General features: G+C 31.5%; 1 protein-coding gene and 1 long non-coding RNA gene across 2 annotated transcripts; one reads left to right on the forward strand and one right to left on the reverse strand.

The window, feature by feature from the left end:
• Nucleotides 1-3,356: 3,356 nt before the first annotated feature.
• LOC112729188 (uncharacterized) lies at nucleotides 3,357-4,666 on the forward strand. Its single transcript, XR_003166392.3, has 2 exons — nucleotides 3,357-3,693; nucleotides 4,404-4,666. It is a non-coding gene; the product is annotated as an uncharacterized lncRNA (long non-coding RNA).
• Nucleotides 4,667-12,026: 7,360 nt separating this feature from the next.
• Nucleotides 12,027-13,409, reverse strand: LOC112729837 (uncharacterized). The gene has a single exon (XM_025779982.1). It carries the CDS (start codon nucleotides 13,407-13,409, stop codon nucleotides 12,027-12,029), a length of 1,383 nt encoding a protein of 460 aa, XP_025635767.1.
• Nucleotides 13,410-19,003: the final 5,594 nt, after the last annotated feature.

Genomic DNA, 19,003 nt, shown 5'->3' on the forward strand with positions numbered 1-19,003 from the left:
CTTATTTATTATACGCGTGGCACTTTTACCATGCTGAAAACCTCCGGTTCTCATTCCACATTGTATTGTTATTTTTCAGATGCAGGTCGAGAGGCTCCTCGCTAGGCGTCTGGTCCTGGAAAGTGAAGTAGTCCTTGGGTGTATTTTGGTTTCTATTTGTATATATGTATATATATGTGTAGCTTACTCTCCAAGTAACTTATGTATGCTGCTCCTCTTAGAGGTTGAGGGAGAGTTAGGGGTTTACTTTGATATTTTGATGTATTTTGGGGACACTTATGTATATATATATATATATATATATATATATATATATATATATATATATATATATATATATATATATCCTCCGGCCAGCCTTAGCTTCGCAGGCTGAGTCAGGGGCTAGTTATGCTGTTCCTTGGCTTTCCTTTATCCTTTTGTTTATTGTTTTATCTTGTTCCCATTAGGTTCCTTAGCGCACAAGTAATCCCTTCCTTTGAGCGTTGCGCTTTTCATTTTGCGATCTTTGCTTACCCGTTTTGTTTCAAAGCTCCTAGTATATTATCTTATTCTCTATTATGTATTTATTTTGCGGTCTAGAGGTCCGTAACACCACATTACCTCTGTTCTACGACTTAAGCGTAAAACTCTGTGTAATAGGGTGTTACACCATATGTCAGGATAGAGCTTCCCTTTACTACCATTGGAGTTGCTCTTATTATATAATTTGATGATAATTTAAAATAGAATTAACTTTTATGTAAAAAAAATATTAAATTATCAATTAATGATCTTTTAGTGGCTAAAGATCCTTTGCATTTAGTGAGAGGTATTTGGTTCAACATCCACTTAAAATATATTTTTATATAAGTATATAACATATACATATATAAGGTGTGCGGATTGGTCAAGTAGAGTTGAGACTCAACCCGTACCCTATCCGATACGTACAAAAATCCTACCTATTGCGGATCGAATTGACAATCATACCTGATCGAGTAAAATCGGATTGAGTATCTGTAGATAGGGTGCATGTTGCCACCCCTAATCACACACTCTCTGCGTTCTTTCTCTTATGCTAGAAAATTGTTTCTCTTTTAGAATAGTTATCTGTAATCTTGGACAATTCCTTGTACATAAAAAAAAAAATCCAAATTTCCAACTAAAGTTGAGTGCTCCTACAAATTAAATAACATGTTGTAAACTCATTAGATTTTGTGATTTTCATCGCAACAAAATTTGTAATCAAACTTGTAATGTAATCTAGTAGTAATTATTGCTTAGAATGAGAAGGTTTGAAAAAAAATATATCTAAGTTTCTTATGTAATGTCTAATTTAATTTAGTGCTTAGTGTAAAAAGGTTTTAAAAAAGATATTTAAAAATTTTAAATAACTGGATATATGAGTTCTTTAGCTTGAAAAGACTAATCAGTATATCTTGTATCTGTTAAAGATATAATGAAAATTTCAATATTTGTTGGAAATTAATTATAGGTAAATCTCAACCGAATTAATAGATATTGTACTATTGTAGTTAGGGCTGGCAATGGGTAGGGTAGGGTAGGGTTTGGACCCTACCTTACGGGTTGAAAATTCTATTAAAACTCTACTCTATCCTACCCGCGGGTTGAGAATCTCTCAACCCTAACCCTACCCGCACCCTAAAGTTCTAAACCCTACCCTACCCTATCCTACCTGCAGAAATATCAAATTTTTTTAAATTAAATATAAAATTCAATCATTTCAAATTTTATACATATTAATAACATAAAAAATAACAAACTAATGCTCTAAATTACTAAATTAACTAATTAGTTTAGTGGTTGTTCACTTATTGTAAGTCATTACATAAAAAAGGTTGTAGGTTTAACTCTCACTTCCTTCATTATATACCTAATTTTTATAAAATATGTGTTATATTTGAGGTGCGGGTAGAGTAGGGTAGGGTACACCCTAAACCCGTACCCTACCCTACCCGCAGGCATACTCGGACCGTATCCTACTCTACCCGCAGCGGGTAGAGTATCCTACCCTATTCGAACGGATTGGACCAGATTGGGTACCCGCGGGTAGGATATGAATTACCAGCACTAATTGTAGTGTATCTTTTCTGAATTCTTATTTCATTTTTATAGCACTATTTAGTATTCTTTCCCGTGCATACCTGAGTCATTTCAAACAATATATACTTAACTAATTATGTAAAATGTTACTAAAGGTATTAAGTATTTTTTCGGATGTAATGGAGGGATAATATTTAGTTTATTTGAAACCTTTTGAAACAAAAATAAAATCATCTAAACGTTAAGACAAAATTAAAATTTGATTCAAAACTAACATTAGAAGCTAAAATAATATTTTAATATCTTTTAACTTAATCCAAGCAATTTTGTTCTTTGTATTGTGTATCTAAATTTTCATTGTTTTATTTATTTATTTATATATTTATCTTTCCTTCTCTCTGCGTGTCTTTTTTATTTGCTACTTCTTTATTTCTATTTATATTATACAGCAACAAATGTTTATCCCAAAACCAAAGAGAAGAAAAAGTCATGGTGGACAACGATTATTATGACCCCACGGTGAATGTGAGGGGTAAGTTGAATAAACAAGTATTGTCTAAAGTCTAAAAATAGAAATAGATTCTCTCAATTTTTTTTAATAATTGAGAGAATAAAATATAATTTTTTATTATTAATTTTATAAGTAGAACCTAAAATAAATACGAGAGAAAATAATAAAAAGTTAAAAATTACATTTTATAGTTTATACTCTCAATTTTTTTTTTAACAATGGAGAGAATTTATTTTCAATAAAAAATATACAGTAACATAGTAATAGTTACAATAGAATAAAGATAAAAGAAGAAGATATAAAAAAGAGTATAATAAGAATAACAATTATTAATTTGAATAAAATAGTAAAATTAATTATTTTTTAAAATATAAAATTAATATAAATTAAACGTTAAAAATAATTTTAAAATTTTTGGCAAAGATTAAGACCAAGAAACACAATTTACTCCTGTACAAAAACACTCTTTTGGATTTCACTATTTTCATAAGCAACAAACTTAATAAATTTATAAATTAGTCCCAAGCAACACTTTGTTATAACGAGAAGTTCATTTTTTATCTTTTAAATTAATGAGTAATGCTAGGTAATTCATAATTTTTTTGAACAACATGAACAACCACCAATCAAATTAAAACACACTATACTTTTAAATTACCCACTTAAATCTTAATATTAGAATAACCATCCGCACACCTAATGAAATAAACATTCGATATATTCATTATTCACATTATTTAATATTTTCATTGTCTACCTATATTTTTCCTAAATTTTTATATTGCCGCTCTTAGTTTAGAGGCGTGTGTATATATATATATTAAGTGAGGGAATATCTTAGTTCTAGAATGATAAGGAAGATTCTCATCCTATATATTAAACAAGGTTTATTGTAAGCTTGTTATTGCAATTCAGAAGAGAAAAGAGAATGGTTAGGAACGAGGTAACAACATATGCTATTGCAATAATGTTGTTGTTTGGTGTGCTTATTCATTCTGCTGTTACTATTCCTGAAGGACCTTTGAATAATCCATCTAATTATATTGAATCTGATCAGAAAATGTGTATCAAAAAATGCCAGAAACGGTATTTTAAGAAACCCAAAGTGTTGAGGGTATGCTCTTGGAAATGCGATGGTAAGTACATTTAAGTTGTCGTAAATCTTTTTGAGGTTTTATAAACATTTTTAATAAATTATTATAAAATATCTAAATTATTCAACTGTATGAAATACACATACAAGAAGTTTTAAAGGAATATTTAGGAATGCAAATTGTGGTAATTAGGCTCAGGCCTAATAACAAACAAATATTTTAAGAATAAATAGATAAAAAAACATACGAAATAGTATAAAAGAGATAAAATTATACCTCAGTGATTAGAAAATAAGAGTGTTTTCTCAAGAGAAAACTTTTTTCAAGATAATAGCAAGTCAGTTTTATTTTGGGTTAACTTTTCATTTTTGTAATTTATTTTTGCTTATTTCGTATTCTTTCGTGTGTACTTTTACTTAGTTACTCAAATTTTAATCGTTCAATCTAGTTTTGATTTATTTTTCATTTTAATAAATGTTCTATTTGGTTTCTGTATTTTTATAATTTAAGTTTGATCTGTGCTATATTAATTTTAGTATGAGGCGAATAAAGGCATGCATTGTTAAAAAGACAAAAAAAAAAGAGTTAAAATTGATTTTATTTAATATTTATTAATTATTGTAATAATTAATAAATACTAAATAAAATCAATTCTGATTATTTTTGGCTATTTTTTTTTGTTACAAAATATTTCGATAACTCTAAATGGTTGTGTTTTTAAGAATGATCATAAATTTTCCTTTTTGCTGCAGGTTTATTGGGGTTAGAAACTTAGAATTTAAATAAATCCTCTGATGTATTGAAGAAGATTTGAATACTCTGATTCACATGGCTGATGGGTGACGATTCAGGGTGTTTGAATACTTTTTTTTTCTTCGATTCAGGTTGTTTAATTTTCTAATTTCAATAGTTTGATGTACTTTCCATAAGACAACAGTAACCCCTTAGGGCAAGGAAATGTAGTAAAAAATATTGGGAAATAAATATTTGGATAAAAGTATTATTTTGATTTTAATATTTGTGTTAAATTCTTTTTAATATTTCAAATGTCTTATTTTAATTTTAAAAATTTTAAAAGAATTTAATATTGTCTTACTGCGTTAAATTTGGCTTGAATCATTAAAAATTTTTTATATTAGTAATTATTGGTAGATCAATTTTACATATATACTAAAATCGAACGTTATTTTACTTTTAAATATACTAATTTTGTTTGTATTAAATTTAACTATGAAACAATATTAAACCTATTTAAAATTTTTTAGGACTAAAATAAAAAATTTAAAATATTAAAACCAAATTAAAATTTAATTCTATTATAACTAAAATATTACTTTATTCTAAATATTTATTGCACTTGATAATTGCAATTTTTAGCCAATTTTCGTTTTTTTTTAGCTAAATTTAATTTGAATTACTTAATTAGTTGGCACAAATCTATGTTTATCCAACTGTTTAATGAGCAATTAATAAGTAAAAACTGGAAGTAGTTTTTTTTTTGTCTTTCAAGAATAAAATTTTACATTCAAACAAAATATTTAATTAAGTTTAACCAAATTATTATAACAATTTTTTAAATCACGCTTTTCCTTCTCCTTCTCCTTTTTCTTTTTTAATGTTGCTTCTTCTTCTTATTCTTTAAGTAATATTTTAACTGTTTGTTTAAATCTGAATCGAATTACTAAAATAAGCAGAAACAGAACCAGAAATTTAAGACAGATCACAGCGTTCAAAACAATAAATGATTCAAGTTCAAATCAATTGAATGAGAGCGATTTGAATTTTTTTTCTCAATCGAATCAAGTGGACGAGATTTGGATTATTCAATTTTTAATTGAATGGAATGAAATGCAATCGCTAAATCTAGTTGTTTGTGAACGCCATTTTTGGTTCATTTGATATTATACAACAATTTCATTTTGATAATATTTTTGGTTCATTCGAGGCGGAGGTGTTTCTGAATTCAAATTTATATAATGGACAATTTTTGGTTTATTTGGTATTATACAACGGTTTCATTTTGATAATATTTTCAGTTTATTCGAGACGTAGGTGTTTATGAATTCGAATTTATATAATGGACAATTTTTTATTCATTTGATATTATACAATGGTTTCGTTTTGATAACATTTTCGGTTTTGAAATTATTTAATAACGTCACTATAGAGAATCATAATAAATAAAGATGTTAGGTGATGAAAATAATGAAAAAGAAAGATAATAAAAAAAGAAAAGAAGAAAAAAGAAGAAGACACAGTAATCTACGTGCGCGAATTTAAAAGAAGAACGAGGAGGAGGAGGAGAAGGAGGACGACGAAGAAGTGGTTTTTGTTGAGTTTGAGCCAACTTGATTAAATTTGGTTGCCAAAAATACTTGAATGTGTAGCTGAACTGTTTCACAATATGTTCGATAGGCTAAGGCAATCTTTGAATTTTCGATACTTTCTTAAACAGATTAGTGAATTGAGTACTCAACTAACCCAAATTAATAGAAATAATTAAAGTAATTTAAATCATTGAATGGTCTTGTATATGAAAATCATGTTTAATATGTCATGTGCTATTATTTATTTGTTTTTCAAGAATAAAAAGGCTTAGATTTATATTTGGAAATAAAAAGAATTTTTTTTTAAAATTTAAATCAAATTATTAGAACAAAAGAAAAAGGATTTTTTTAAATAAATTAATTAAATTTCATATTTACTTCTATATGTATTTTTAAAATTATTTGTTTTTGTACTCTATTATTGATTTTGTCTTTTGTTATACTTTACTCAAATGAGATATCACGTAAGATTTATAATGCACGGATATTGACATGGATACGAAATACGATATAACACGGGATATAAGGACATGCAAATTTTAAAATTTATAAGATATGGAGACACGCGCATACATATAAAATATAAAGTATTTTTCAGATAAATTGTAATAAAGATATTAAAACCTAAATTAATTTTTTAATTATTTTTAATATTTTATTTTAATTATATAAAGTATTTAAAATTTTTTGTTTTAATAAATAATAATATATACTATTTCTAAATTTATTTTAGAAACACATGTTAAGAATAAGATTATATATGCTGACATATGATAGTATTTAAATATGTACAAACATATCCGAAAATTTTTTTTATTTTTTATTAAGACACAGTTGAACATAACAGACACACTTATCAATAAATATCATGTTCAACACGTAGACACAATAACTTAACTTTGTGTCTGTACTTCATCGCACAAGATAAATACCACAATTTTTTTATTTATCTCATTTGTGGCCAAGATACGTAATAAAATCATGTAAATAAAATATATGTATAAATTCAATCAAAATTACAATAGTTTAAATTGGATTAATTTGAAGAATAAATCTAAATCGATACAATATAAATTACAATAATTTAAATTAAATTAGATTAAATTGAAAAAAAAAATCAAATCAATACTATCTAAATTTTAACAAATCATAGTGAAATGATAATATAACTTTACATATGACTTTTTTCTATTTTATATTGTTCTTTACAGCCACGAATTCAAAAAATTTAAGTGGTATGGATAAATATATAGCACATAGAAAAACAAAAAAAATCTTATAATTTATAAACATATCAAAGCACGCATATAGAAATAAATAATATAAAAATATTAAATATTAAATAATTATTTATTTATTTATTATTAATATTGATCTATTAATAAATAATAATATAATTATTAATTAAATAATAATAATAATAATTAATAATACTAATAATAAAAAAGTTGGATAAAAAATTCAAGAATATAAACTTCAACTAAATAAATTTATTAGTTTATAATGCTAAAGTAATGTTTTATTAAATTAATTTATATATTTTTATCTTATATTTCTAGATATAAATTAGAGTTTAATTTTGATGTACTAATAGTATAAAATATTTTATACAATTTTTTAATTATGTCTGTTTTTTTAAATAATTATTCATATAATCAATATAAAAAATAGCTATTTATTATGACATTATATGACATTATATTACATAATTAGATGCACGTATAAATTTATTTTACAATGTATTAAAATTTAATTCTATATTACATAATTAGATGCACGTATAAAATAAAAGAGTTAGCTAACTTGTATGTTCACTACAAGAAAACCGGCAGATAGCGGCGGTTATTTAGCAGCAGTTTTATAAAATCGCTGCTAAATAGATTCTGCCAACGGTTCTTGTAGCGGTTTCAGAGGACGCTACCAAATGAGCTTATTTTGCAGCGGTTCTTGTGGCGGTTTTAGGGGACGCTGCTAAATAATCTCATTTTGTAGCGGTTTTTCTGTAACCCCTGCTAAATGTCCAGTTGTTGAATACATTGATACTCGTTTTGCAGCGGTTTTTTTCCAACCGCTGCAATATTTTTTAATACTTGAATTTTTTTTGTATAAACATTATTGCCTTCTTATAACTATTCTAATTCTCGTTATTTTTTTTTAATGAAAAGATAAGGTTCAAATACTGCAACTTAATTAATGCATTAAATAGATTTTCAATCTTGTGTTACATAAAAAATAATTCATTACTTAAAAAAAATTATACATGAATAACTAAAACCGAATTTACGAATCATATTTTCTCTTGTAGTATCAGCCATTTTGAGTTTGTATTTAACCATAACTGGTAACATAAAAATCAAGTAAACGTCCGAATTCACTAAGTCAAGACAAAGTTTAGTGGAAAAAAAAATCAGAATTACTAAAATAGACAAACAAGTTTTGAGTCAAAATTTCTCATCAACATCGTATTGACCTGGCTAGAAATACTCTGTCAAAAAAGCACTGCAGTGACGTGATAACGGATCTGATAAGTCATCTCCAAACCATGGCATCTTGTTCAGATCGAAACCCCTTTTTGCAGCATGTACTGCATCTTCTCTGTGTTGGGTGTTTAAAGTTTCATTGTCTTCTTCTGGAATCCTATTGAGCTCAACATCCCTGGAGATGTCATATCCACCGGAGGAGATAGCATCTAAATCATCTTCTGAATCAGTGCCTGCTCCATCTAGAGTGTCAGCAACTATTTCGCCTGAATATTCCGCTGACACTGAATATATGAACATGCAACCAACAACATATAAATCTAGTTAAAAGATAATGATAACTTCCAAGTCATTCTAGTTATTAAGGAAAGAAATTTTCGGAAATATGGGAAGAGGACTTTCAAAATTAACAAATGCAAAATTAAATATTACCGTCTCCTTCTTCAATAGTTTGGACAGATTTCTTGGAAAGAAGCTCTTTAATAGCACGTTCTATATACTTGAATTCCTCTTTTGAAGCAATCTCCAACTCAACACTATGCGAGTTATTAAAGCGCATCTGCACCATAATAAAATGTATAGTTGATGGTCTATTCTGTAAAACATATCGTGTCTCTGTAATTCACTTACTGTGCTAGAAATTTATTACCAACCTTTAATTCAGCAAGTATGTCTTCAGATGTCCTACCAGCTACAAATGTCACAAAAACATAGCCAAATTTCTCCTCGTACCTTGATCCCCATTCATGAAGTTCCTACAAATTTTAGCATTAATGGAACAACTATCACTGGTTAAATGTCATAAGCATATAGCAACTTAATATTCTTATTTTTCAAATAATATTGAACGCAAGTGTTTAAGAGTACGGCTAATGAACATACCTGCACAGTTGCTTCGTTTCCCGTTTCCAAGTATTCATTAGAACAAGATCGACCTGATAAAGCCTCCAACCAAGACCTAACATTCAACTTACGGGACCATATGTCTCTGGCAACCATAATTGCATGTTCCAATGAAGAGAATGGAGAGGCCATAGCCATTTTGTTAGCGAATGTTGTGCCTGCACAGCATGATGAGAAATCCTCCGTTTTTATTTCTCCTGTTACAACACCTTTTTATATTAATTATACTTGTCAATGATAACAATATTGTAATTCAAGATAATTTACTCGATGTCATAATTTTCTTTATTGGATGTTAAGAACAATAACAATGATGATGAGGAACTGGTGGCATTCATGAAAATCAACTTGAAATGAAAACTTAATTCAAATACGAAAACACAGATAGTAATGTAACCAGCAAACTGCGCACATCATAAACATTGTTAAACTTATCAAACACACAGATACTATGAAAATGCTGCACATGTTTTGCCTTATTTTCACTATGGCACATAATCTATGTTATCAGAACCATCTGCTACTAGGTCTTCTATATCATCATCTCTTGTCAACTATAAATCACTGATGTCACCTGCTGCTGACATGTTCAACCCGGGCTGAGGAGAAAAAGCAGCTTCAACATCCTCATTCTCTCCTCCCATGTCATACAAGTCTCGTGGTTTTACATGAACCACTACACTCCATTCTTGATCTACTTCATCACGTACATAGTACACGAGCTGAGCTTCTGATGCCAATATGTACGGTTCATCCTCTTCTCGATCACCGGTGTGAATTGGACGAGCGAAATTAACGCTGATAAGGCCCAGATGGTCTTCTTTGATTCCTCTGCTCGTAGTTGTATCAGCCCAAATACATTTGAACAAAACCACTGTGAAATGGCTGCTGTAGTTCAGTTCGATGATGTCCACAATTTTTTCATAATATGGAACACTACCAACAGCCACTCTGTTGTCACGCATGCTGGCATAACTTCTTGTATTGGATGAGACATAAACTCCACTATTTTGTGTTTTCAGCCCATCTTCCCTTGTGATAGTTCTAAACTTGTACCCATTGACGTTGTATGACCCAAACCGTCTTGCCTGAAGCATGGGACCACATGCCAGCAACTTCATTTCTTTCGAATGTACGGTACTATCCATTGGAACCTAGCACCATAAATTAGAGTTTGTTCGTATTAAAAATTGAAATTTACAAGAAATAATTCTAGGACAGAAATAAGTTGGTCAGCTTAAATTTCAGCGAACCTCACACTTGAACCGGCTTGGAAATTCTGCATGCACGACACGGTCTATCTTAGAGTGCGACCTTGTTTGATCCCGTAACTTTCGCTTGGTTTCTGACCTAAATTTACTTTATGACATAACAAGAAATTAGTCCAACGACTGAGTGTTTGAAATTGGTTATAATCGTGCTTAATGATTACATGTGCATACTTACTCAATAAATGGAGCGACGGCCTCGCAATTGACTAGCACATGACGATGTGCCTGATCTCTTTCCATTGGGGTTAGTGCAAAATGTGATACAGCCCCCGAAGCTTTTCCAATTTCAGGGAACATAGTACTTCCTGCATTGTTTGTTATCTCAACAGGTCGATCGTCAACTCGTGATGGACGGTTGATTCTAGTCTCAGTATTATCCAAATATCTGGAGCAGAATGTCAAAATCTCCTTGGATAAATAGCCCTCCACAATTGAGCCTTCAGCTTGTGCCCTGTTACGCACGTATTGCTTCAATTGTCTCAAGTACCTTTTACATGAATACGACATAACGTTTAGTATACACGTAAGAAAATTGGAAAAAGGATTCTTAAATGAGTTTATTAGCACGCTAACCTTTCTACTGGATACATCCACCGATAATGTACCGGGCCACCAAGTTTTAGTTCATCAACGAGGTGCACCGTAAGGTGAACCATGACAGTGAAGAAGGATGGAGGAAATATCATTTCCATCTGACACAGAGTTTACACAACATGATTCTGAAGGGCACCAAGCTGCATAGGATTTATAGCTTTTCCACAGAGTTCTCGGAAAAATGAGGACAGATTCGCAATCACATTCGATACCGGACTTGGCAATGCATTCTTCACCAAAATTGGAAGTAATTTTTCCATTAGAATGTGGCAGTCCTGACTCTTAAACCCATACAACTTGCGCTGCCGGATGTCAACACAACGAGCAATATTGCTCGAGTAACCATCTGGAAAGACCACGTTCTGTAGAGTCTTCAGAAATACATCCTTCTGTGGATTCGACATAGTGAAGATTGCTGAATGATATTTACCACCTTCGTCCGGCCACAATTCAGACCTTATGCCCATGCTTTGTAAATCTTTGCGAGCTTTAAGATTATCTTTTGATTTGACGCTATCGTTTAAAATAGTGAAGACCACATTGTCACAAATGTTTTTCTCTATGTGCATCATGTCAAGGTTATGACGCAACATGTGATCCTTCCAGTACGGGAGATCAAAGAACACACTCCTCTTTTTCCAATACGAGTCATCTTGATCTGCATCTTCACTAATGCGTCTTATTTTGACTGTCAGAGTTGAGTTCTTCCCAAACGTTACTTGCATGTTACACTGCTGTCTTAAGACATCTGTTCCAGAATACTTCTTCGGTGGATCCCTGCTCTCAACTTGTCCGTCAAATCAACTACGGTCTAGTCTATACTTATGGCTCTGAGGCAAGAAGCGGCGATGTCCCATGTAACACCATTTTCGACTGAATGTTAGTCGCTGAGGCTTAGCGTCCATATTACAGTTCGGACATGCTAACCCATTGTACGTGTTCCATCCAGATAAATTTTCCAACCCCGGAAAATCGCTAATAGTCCACATTAACGCCGCACGCATCTTGAAAGTGGTCCTCTTATTAGCATCATAAGTTTCAACACCATCCCACAATTGCTTCAACTCATCCACCAAGGGCTCCAAATATACATCTATGTCATTACCCGACATTTTAAGACCGGGAATAATCATAGATAGGATAAAAGATGTTTGTTTCATGCAAAGCCATGGAGGAAGATTGTACGGAATAAAAATCACTGGCCAAATGGAATACTTCGTACTCATATTGCCAAAAGGATTAAATCCGTCACTAGCTAAAGCTAAACGAACATTGCGCGGATCGTTGGAAAAACATAGATACTTTGCATCAAATTCTTTCCATGCTTCAGCGTCCCTTGGATGCCTCAAGTACCCATCATTATTGTCAGACTCTTTATGCCATACCATGTCAGTTGAAGTCTTGCTACACATGAATAACCGTTGCAGTCGTGGTATAAGAGGAAAGTAATGGAGAGTTTTTGCTGGGAGAGGCTTTCTGTTCTTCCTGACCGGTATTTTGAGTTTCGTAACGGAACCCTTTTGCGTTTTTTGCTTCCATCGTGAAGTCCCACACTGTTTGCATTTGGTCGCGTCTTCATCATCACCCCGATACAACATGCAATCATTCGGGCATGCATCAATGTTTTTATATTCAATCCCCAACTTTCGTATAGTTTTCTTCGCTTCATAGAAAGTGGATGGGAGTTTGGCTTGCTCGAATGCATCCCGCAATAAGTCCAAGATCATCGACATAGCCTTGTCACTCACCCCGCACATACACTTAATGTGATAAAGTTTCACCAGAAAAGACAACTTTGAGTATTTCGAGCAGCCGGGATATAATTCCTCCGCTCCATCCGCAAGAAGATCGTGAAAATCCTGTGCCTCGCGACTTTGACCATCGTACAAGTATGGCAACTCCAGATCATCGTCTTCTACAGGATCCCCTGTTGTGGTCTCCTCACCTCTAGGAGGCATTGTGAAGTTAAATGCCTCTTGCACCATTTGAAGATATGGATTTTCCTCGGTTGTAACTTTCTCAAGTATCGGTGTGCAAGTAGATCTCTCATCAGCTGGTTTTTCACCATGACGCAACCACAAAGTATATCCAGGGGAAAAAGGCTTTATCAACAGGTGGTCGTATGCATCCTCTCTTGTTTGCATAAATTGAAACCCACATTGAGGGCATGGACATTTTATCATGTTATCCGACGATGCATTCGCAAATACAAAGTCTAGGAACTTATTAAGTCCTCGTTTATATTCTATGCTATCTCATGGCTTAAGAATCCAGGTTTTGTCCATATCTATTGTACACCAAAAAACGCACATAATTACATGTATACAACGACGATGAAATGTACGCCAATTTAGATATATTTTGTAGTACATTTTGAACTTATTCAAAAGATAAGAATGACATAATTTTAAACAATTTGGATAATATTGATTTGGTTTAAATTTTTTCACGTAATTTAATTTTATGCAAATGCTTGATTTGTAACGTGCTATTTTAAATTTAGTTTTCAAATTATTTTGATCAAATAAAATATAATTTGAATTAAATAGAATTTATATTCTAGTTAAACTTTAATTTTTTACTTTAAAGTTGTCATTCGAATATTTAGTTCATATATTTAAATAATATTTTAAATTGCTAATACGTATATGTATATATATATATATATTTATTTAAATTAGTCTCTCAAATTTTTATTAATAATAACATATTTTACTCAAGTTATGTAACATATAAATAGTTATTATTTAAATATTTTGAAAATGGTGGTACCTGGATGAACGTGTAGTTGGAAATTGAAAAAACCCACAGACGACTGTTGTTGGCACCCAAAATTTAAAAAGAAGTAGAGTAGAGATAATGAGTTTACAATTATACTTAAGTGAAATCTGTTATTATATAGTCGACCAAACTCATTTAAAATATAAGATATTATCAAGTCTGTTTTGAGGATAAGTAATAGAAAAAATGAATTTGCCTATATGCTCCGGATTTACAGGCTATTTTTGAACAGAAACCTTTTTTTCAGTTACAAATAATTAAATAGAAGGCTAAATTAATTAAATAAAAAGGTTAAATTAAGTAGTAGGAGAAACGGGCTACTCAACTCAAATAACAAATAAATTTAAATTTGAATTCAAATAAGCTAGTTAAGTAAAAGCCTATAAATCTGATTGAGATGAAGTTGTTAGGATTTCAAAAAACCACCCAACGTTTTAGCAAAATTTGAAATCAAAAAAGCTAGTTAAGTAAAAGCCTAAAAATCTGATTGAGATGAAGTTGTTAGGATTTCAAAAAAACCACCCAACGTTTTAGCAAAATTTGAAATAAAAAAAGCTAGTTAGGTAAAAGCCTATGAATCTGATTGAGATGAAGCCCAATATTATAGCAGTGTCTCCCCTCTTCATAACCTACTATGCGCCTCTTTCACCCCGAACCAGTTTATACTTCTTATTTCAGATTGATTTTGTACGAACTCTTCTTTTATTCCTCTGCACATTAATCATGTCCTTCTAATCATTGAGAAGAAAGCTCTTAAATTTAACCAAAGGGTTAAAGTGCTTCTGAAACCGTGATTTTTGGTTGTATAATTTCTGCCCAGTCACTTAAGGTGAATAAATTTGTCCATCATTGTTCCTTTTTCACTCTTATGTGATTAATTTATATTGTTTATATCTTTCTGCAATTTATGAATAGTTTGATGATGAATTTCTCCTATGTAACAGATTTTCGTCTTTTGCATTAGCTCTTTTTCGTAATGTTTTTCTGTTGTTACTGCAACATTTAGTTCGAAACAACAAAGATAAGCACTGGGTCACGTTGTTATCATTTTTTATTCTCCAAATTGTGCCTTCAAAAATTATTTTATCTTCTTTTCACGGAGTTCGAGCACAAGCAGTCCAAGCAGTTATAGCACAAGAACTACAAGCAGGAGCCCTTGATTCTCTTCTTTCCACGGAGGTCCGACACAGTTCCAGCACACTGGCGCCTGCTGCCTGTATCAGCGTCCTCCATCCACCGCCGCTGTAGCACCCCGTCCCTTTTCTTTTTGCCCTGTTCTAGTTCTATTCTTCCAGATTCTGGTCCATTTTCCTGTTTAATTTTACTAAGTTTTATTAATTTGGTTAATTATTTGATTTTGGAGCGAACACACTTGGGCCCAACTTCTCAAAGTTCTTCATTCATCTTCGAATTAACTTGAGGCAAATACTTTTGTGGCCCAATTTCTCCTTCCCCATTTATTTATTTATTTATTTTTTTATTTTTATCTATTAATGTCTTTTATCTATTTGTCTCTCTCTAACTTTTTTTTCGTCTTACAGAACATACACACTCTCCCTCAGTCTAACCCAGAATTGAAACCCTTTTCAATTTTATTTTGTGTTGTTTGAACTCAATAAATGAGACCCCAAAAAAAATCTTATTATAAATGGAACAGTACTTTTCTATCTCTACTGAATAGGTTACATGAGAAGTTCATATTTTGGACCTATATATTGAAAATGGACTTATGGTTGTTGCTGTAACTATTGAGATTGTGTGATCCTTTTTATCCACTATAACGTGTCTGATTTTGCTGCCATATGCTTACCGATTCAATTGGATTGTGTGTAAACATTGCTGTTTAGATTTATGTTCATCATACTATCATGCTATTCTTGAGTTTGAATTGTAGTTTGTTCGCTTATCTGATATATTGTTCACATATTGCTGCTGGGATTTCTGAGGTTGAGCTGCATTTTGATTAACTAATTTTGAAACTTAGTTCTTTCTCCAACCATTAATCTGCGTTGACTGTGATTGTGTTTTTACCTGTAGGAACAAGATATGATTTTGTTGTTATTCATTCATCCATTGACTCGAAGATTCTATTGTTCTTTGTGTTTCGGTTCTGGTCATTTTTTTGTTTACGTCCTTTGATGCTTTTTGTTTACCTCGATATCTGAAATGTTGCTGTCTCTTTTTGTTTATGTTGATCTGTTTTTTTTTTAATTCTGTCCACATGAAAATTATAAGCTAAGTAGAAGCTTTGTTGTGCTTTTGTTGGTTCTGGTTGTTCCTTTGGTTTGGACAGGAGGGATAAATAAATCAGACTTTGATTAAAAATGGAGTTTTTTTTTAAATTCTGGTTTTAAAATTAGATGTTAAAAATAAAACCAGATTTTAAATTTGGATATTTTAAAACCAGATGTAAAATCGGATTTTTAATTTGGATATTAAAAAATTGGATTTAACATCAGGTTAATAAATGACACCAGATTTAAATATTAAACCCGACATGAAACAGATTTTTGTTTCTTCAAACCCGTTTTAAACCGGTGTCTCTTTTTAATCCGGTTCCAGTTTGGTATCATGAACCATAAAATTGGTTCTAAAGTGGATCTTGTTTGGAGTTTTGAAAATCCAAACCATGGTGACCCCTACCTAAATGTTATGAAACTGAATTTTTCTCCCTTTGGTTATTGATGATCTGCTTCTTTATATGCAAGATAGACCTGTTACGTACCATTCAGACGTTTACAACATTTACAAAATTAATTAGAGATACCTGAAAAAGTTGTTGCTATAGATAGGTTGAATAAGTATCAATTTTTAATGAGTCTTACCCCCAATCTTTGGTTTACGGCCTCAACACTGGGCAATGACTGGTTTAGAGAAAATTTAATACGATAGATATTTACACCTCAAATATTTCTATTTAACAACTTCTCTAATGCTCGATTTGCTAAGGTTACATTAATTTCTCATCTTACTTAGACAATTGTTTGTTGGGGATGAAAAGTTGTTGCCATTTCATTTTTAACACCACGGAGTTTGTCTACTTTATTAGCACCTTTGAAAGTTGATAACAGACTTGTAATGATTATTTAATTTCATTTATTTATTATTATTCAGCAACAAAATTGCTATATAATGTCTTAAATGTTGTTTAAAACTTGATTGATATAATTGGTATAGTCATTGTGCACTATTTGGTTTTCCATTGTCGTTCTATTGCTGGTTCTCTAATGACCTTTTGTTGTGTTAAGGAATAATCAAATGCCAAGGAAACCTCAGTACACCGTTAGTAATGCAACCAGAGTTGTAGCTGGCCCTAATAGTCAAACCCACGCTACTCCGGTGAGTTATTTAATGCACCAGTTTTTTAGAATGTTCATTAGCCTTTTAGTGTATACACTTCTTCAATAGAATTTGTGGGAAAATCGAATGAAATGAATTGATGTTCTAACTACTTTGTTTTTAGCAAACGGATGGAACGCATGATACGGGGGAAGAAACTTCGAGTGCACAACGACGTGTAAGAGCCCCTCCACCTCTGCGTTCCGGCAACGGTGCTCGACAATCCCGTGTTAACGCTGTACCCTTTCGACCACCTCGCAATGAAACACGGATGGCTTCGTCAAGTGACGTTGGGGACGCTCGAGCTCCTGCGACAAATAGAAAGCATCCACCGGATTCACATGAAGGTGTAGATGACCATTCAGAAGATGAAGACTATAACCCGGAGGCGGATGAGATCGAGTCATTCGATGACCATCTAGACAACATATTTGCCGCACATGAAGTTGAACATCAAGTCAATGTAAACCGCAAAAAAAAGGACACTGATTATTGGGTTGTTGATGTCATAGGTATTCTTCTGATGCTTGCTTCTTAGTAAATGTAATGATTCTTCTCTGTGCATTATATTCTCTTAGTAAACTAACATTTGTATTTTGTTCATTGCTATTAGAAAATGGTGTGATCTCTTCTATGGAGCTGACTGTTAAGGAGGCATTAGCACTTCCTCCTGGAAAGAAGATTGTTCTACACCATAACAGAGAGTTACAACAAGTTGGTCAGGCAGCGGGCTTATTGAGCGGGTTCTTGGGGACATTGGGGTCTGATTTTCAACAATTACCAATTTGTGCAAAGAGTTGGAAGACAATGAGCAAGGCTTCCAAGGAGCATGCGTATGACTAGGTTAAGGTAATGTTTACTCTTTTGTTTGATAAAGTAAGGCGCTACCAATGCTCGGTTTAAATTGCTGTTTTTTTACATATTAAATGAACAATAGAAGGAAAGGTTAAGACGCACACACATGATATCGACCATACGAATTTTCGTAGAATATTCGATAAATTTCTAAGGAATTTTTTGTATAGTTTAAATTGCACTATATAATTATACAGCTTAATCCCCAATTAATCTGATCCTTCGTGTATAGCAATGTAACTAATAATTGTAGTAATAATAATAACAACAATAATGAAGAAACTTATAAACCTCATGAGAATGTTAAAGCTGCTCCTATTGCTATTAATTAGAGAGTGACTAGCTATTATTTATGATTTTCGGTTAGATGAAAATGCCTTTCAAAATTAAAATTGGAACACATCTGCACAAGTTGATTATGTTACTGTTCTAACTTTGAAATTTTGAATGATTATGTGGTTTTAATTTTTTCTTGAGAGATTATTTCATTGTTTCCTTTCTATGGGGATGCTGTTTTTTATGCAGCAACTCTCCGTTAGTAGGTGGATACACAATTGATTTTCTATTTTATTTGTTTTAGTCTGGTAAAATAGAGAAGGATAGTGCATGTTGGGTTTCTTGTAGTTGACTTCTGTGAATTTTGTTGTCGAGAATTGTTGATGTCATAAAGTATGTATTTTGATAATACATAAGTCTTTTTGAGGTGGTTAATTATTATATGTTGTCTTTGATTTGAACTACTTGTAGCGAGTCTTCCACTATGAGGATGATAAAAGAGGGTGGATAAAGCGGGGAATTTTAC

This window comes from Arachis hypogaea, chromosome 12 (assembly GCF_003086295.3).
Source record: "Arachis hypogaea cultivar Tifrunner chromosome 12, arahy.Tifrunner.gnm2.J5K5, whole genome shotgun sequence".
NCBI lineage: Eukaryota > Viridiplantae > Streptophyta > Magnoliopsida > Fabales > Fabaceae > Arachis > Arachis hypogaea.

Bases quoted from the DNA above. Each gene is read 5' to 3' on its own strand.
- LOC112729837 (XM_025779982.1), bottom strand. From the start codon at position 13,409: ATGATAAAATGTCCATGCCCTCAATGTGGGTTTCAATTTATGCAAACA.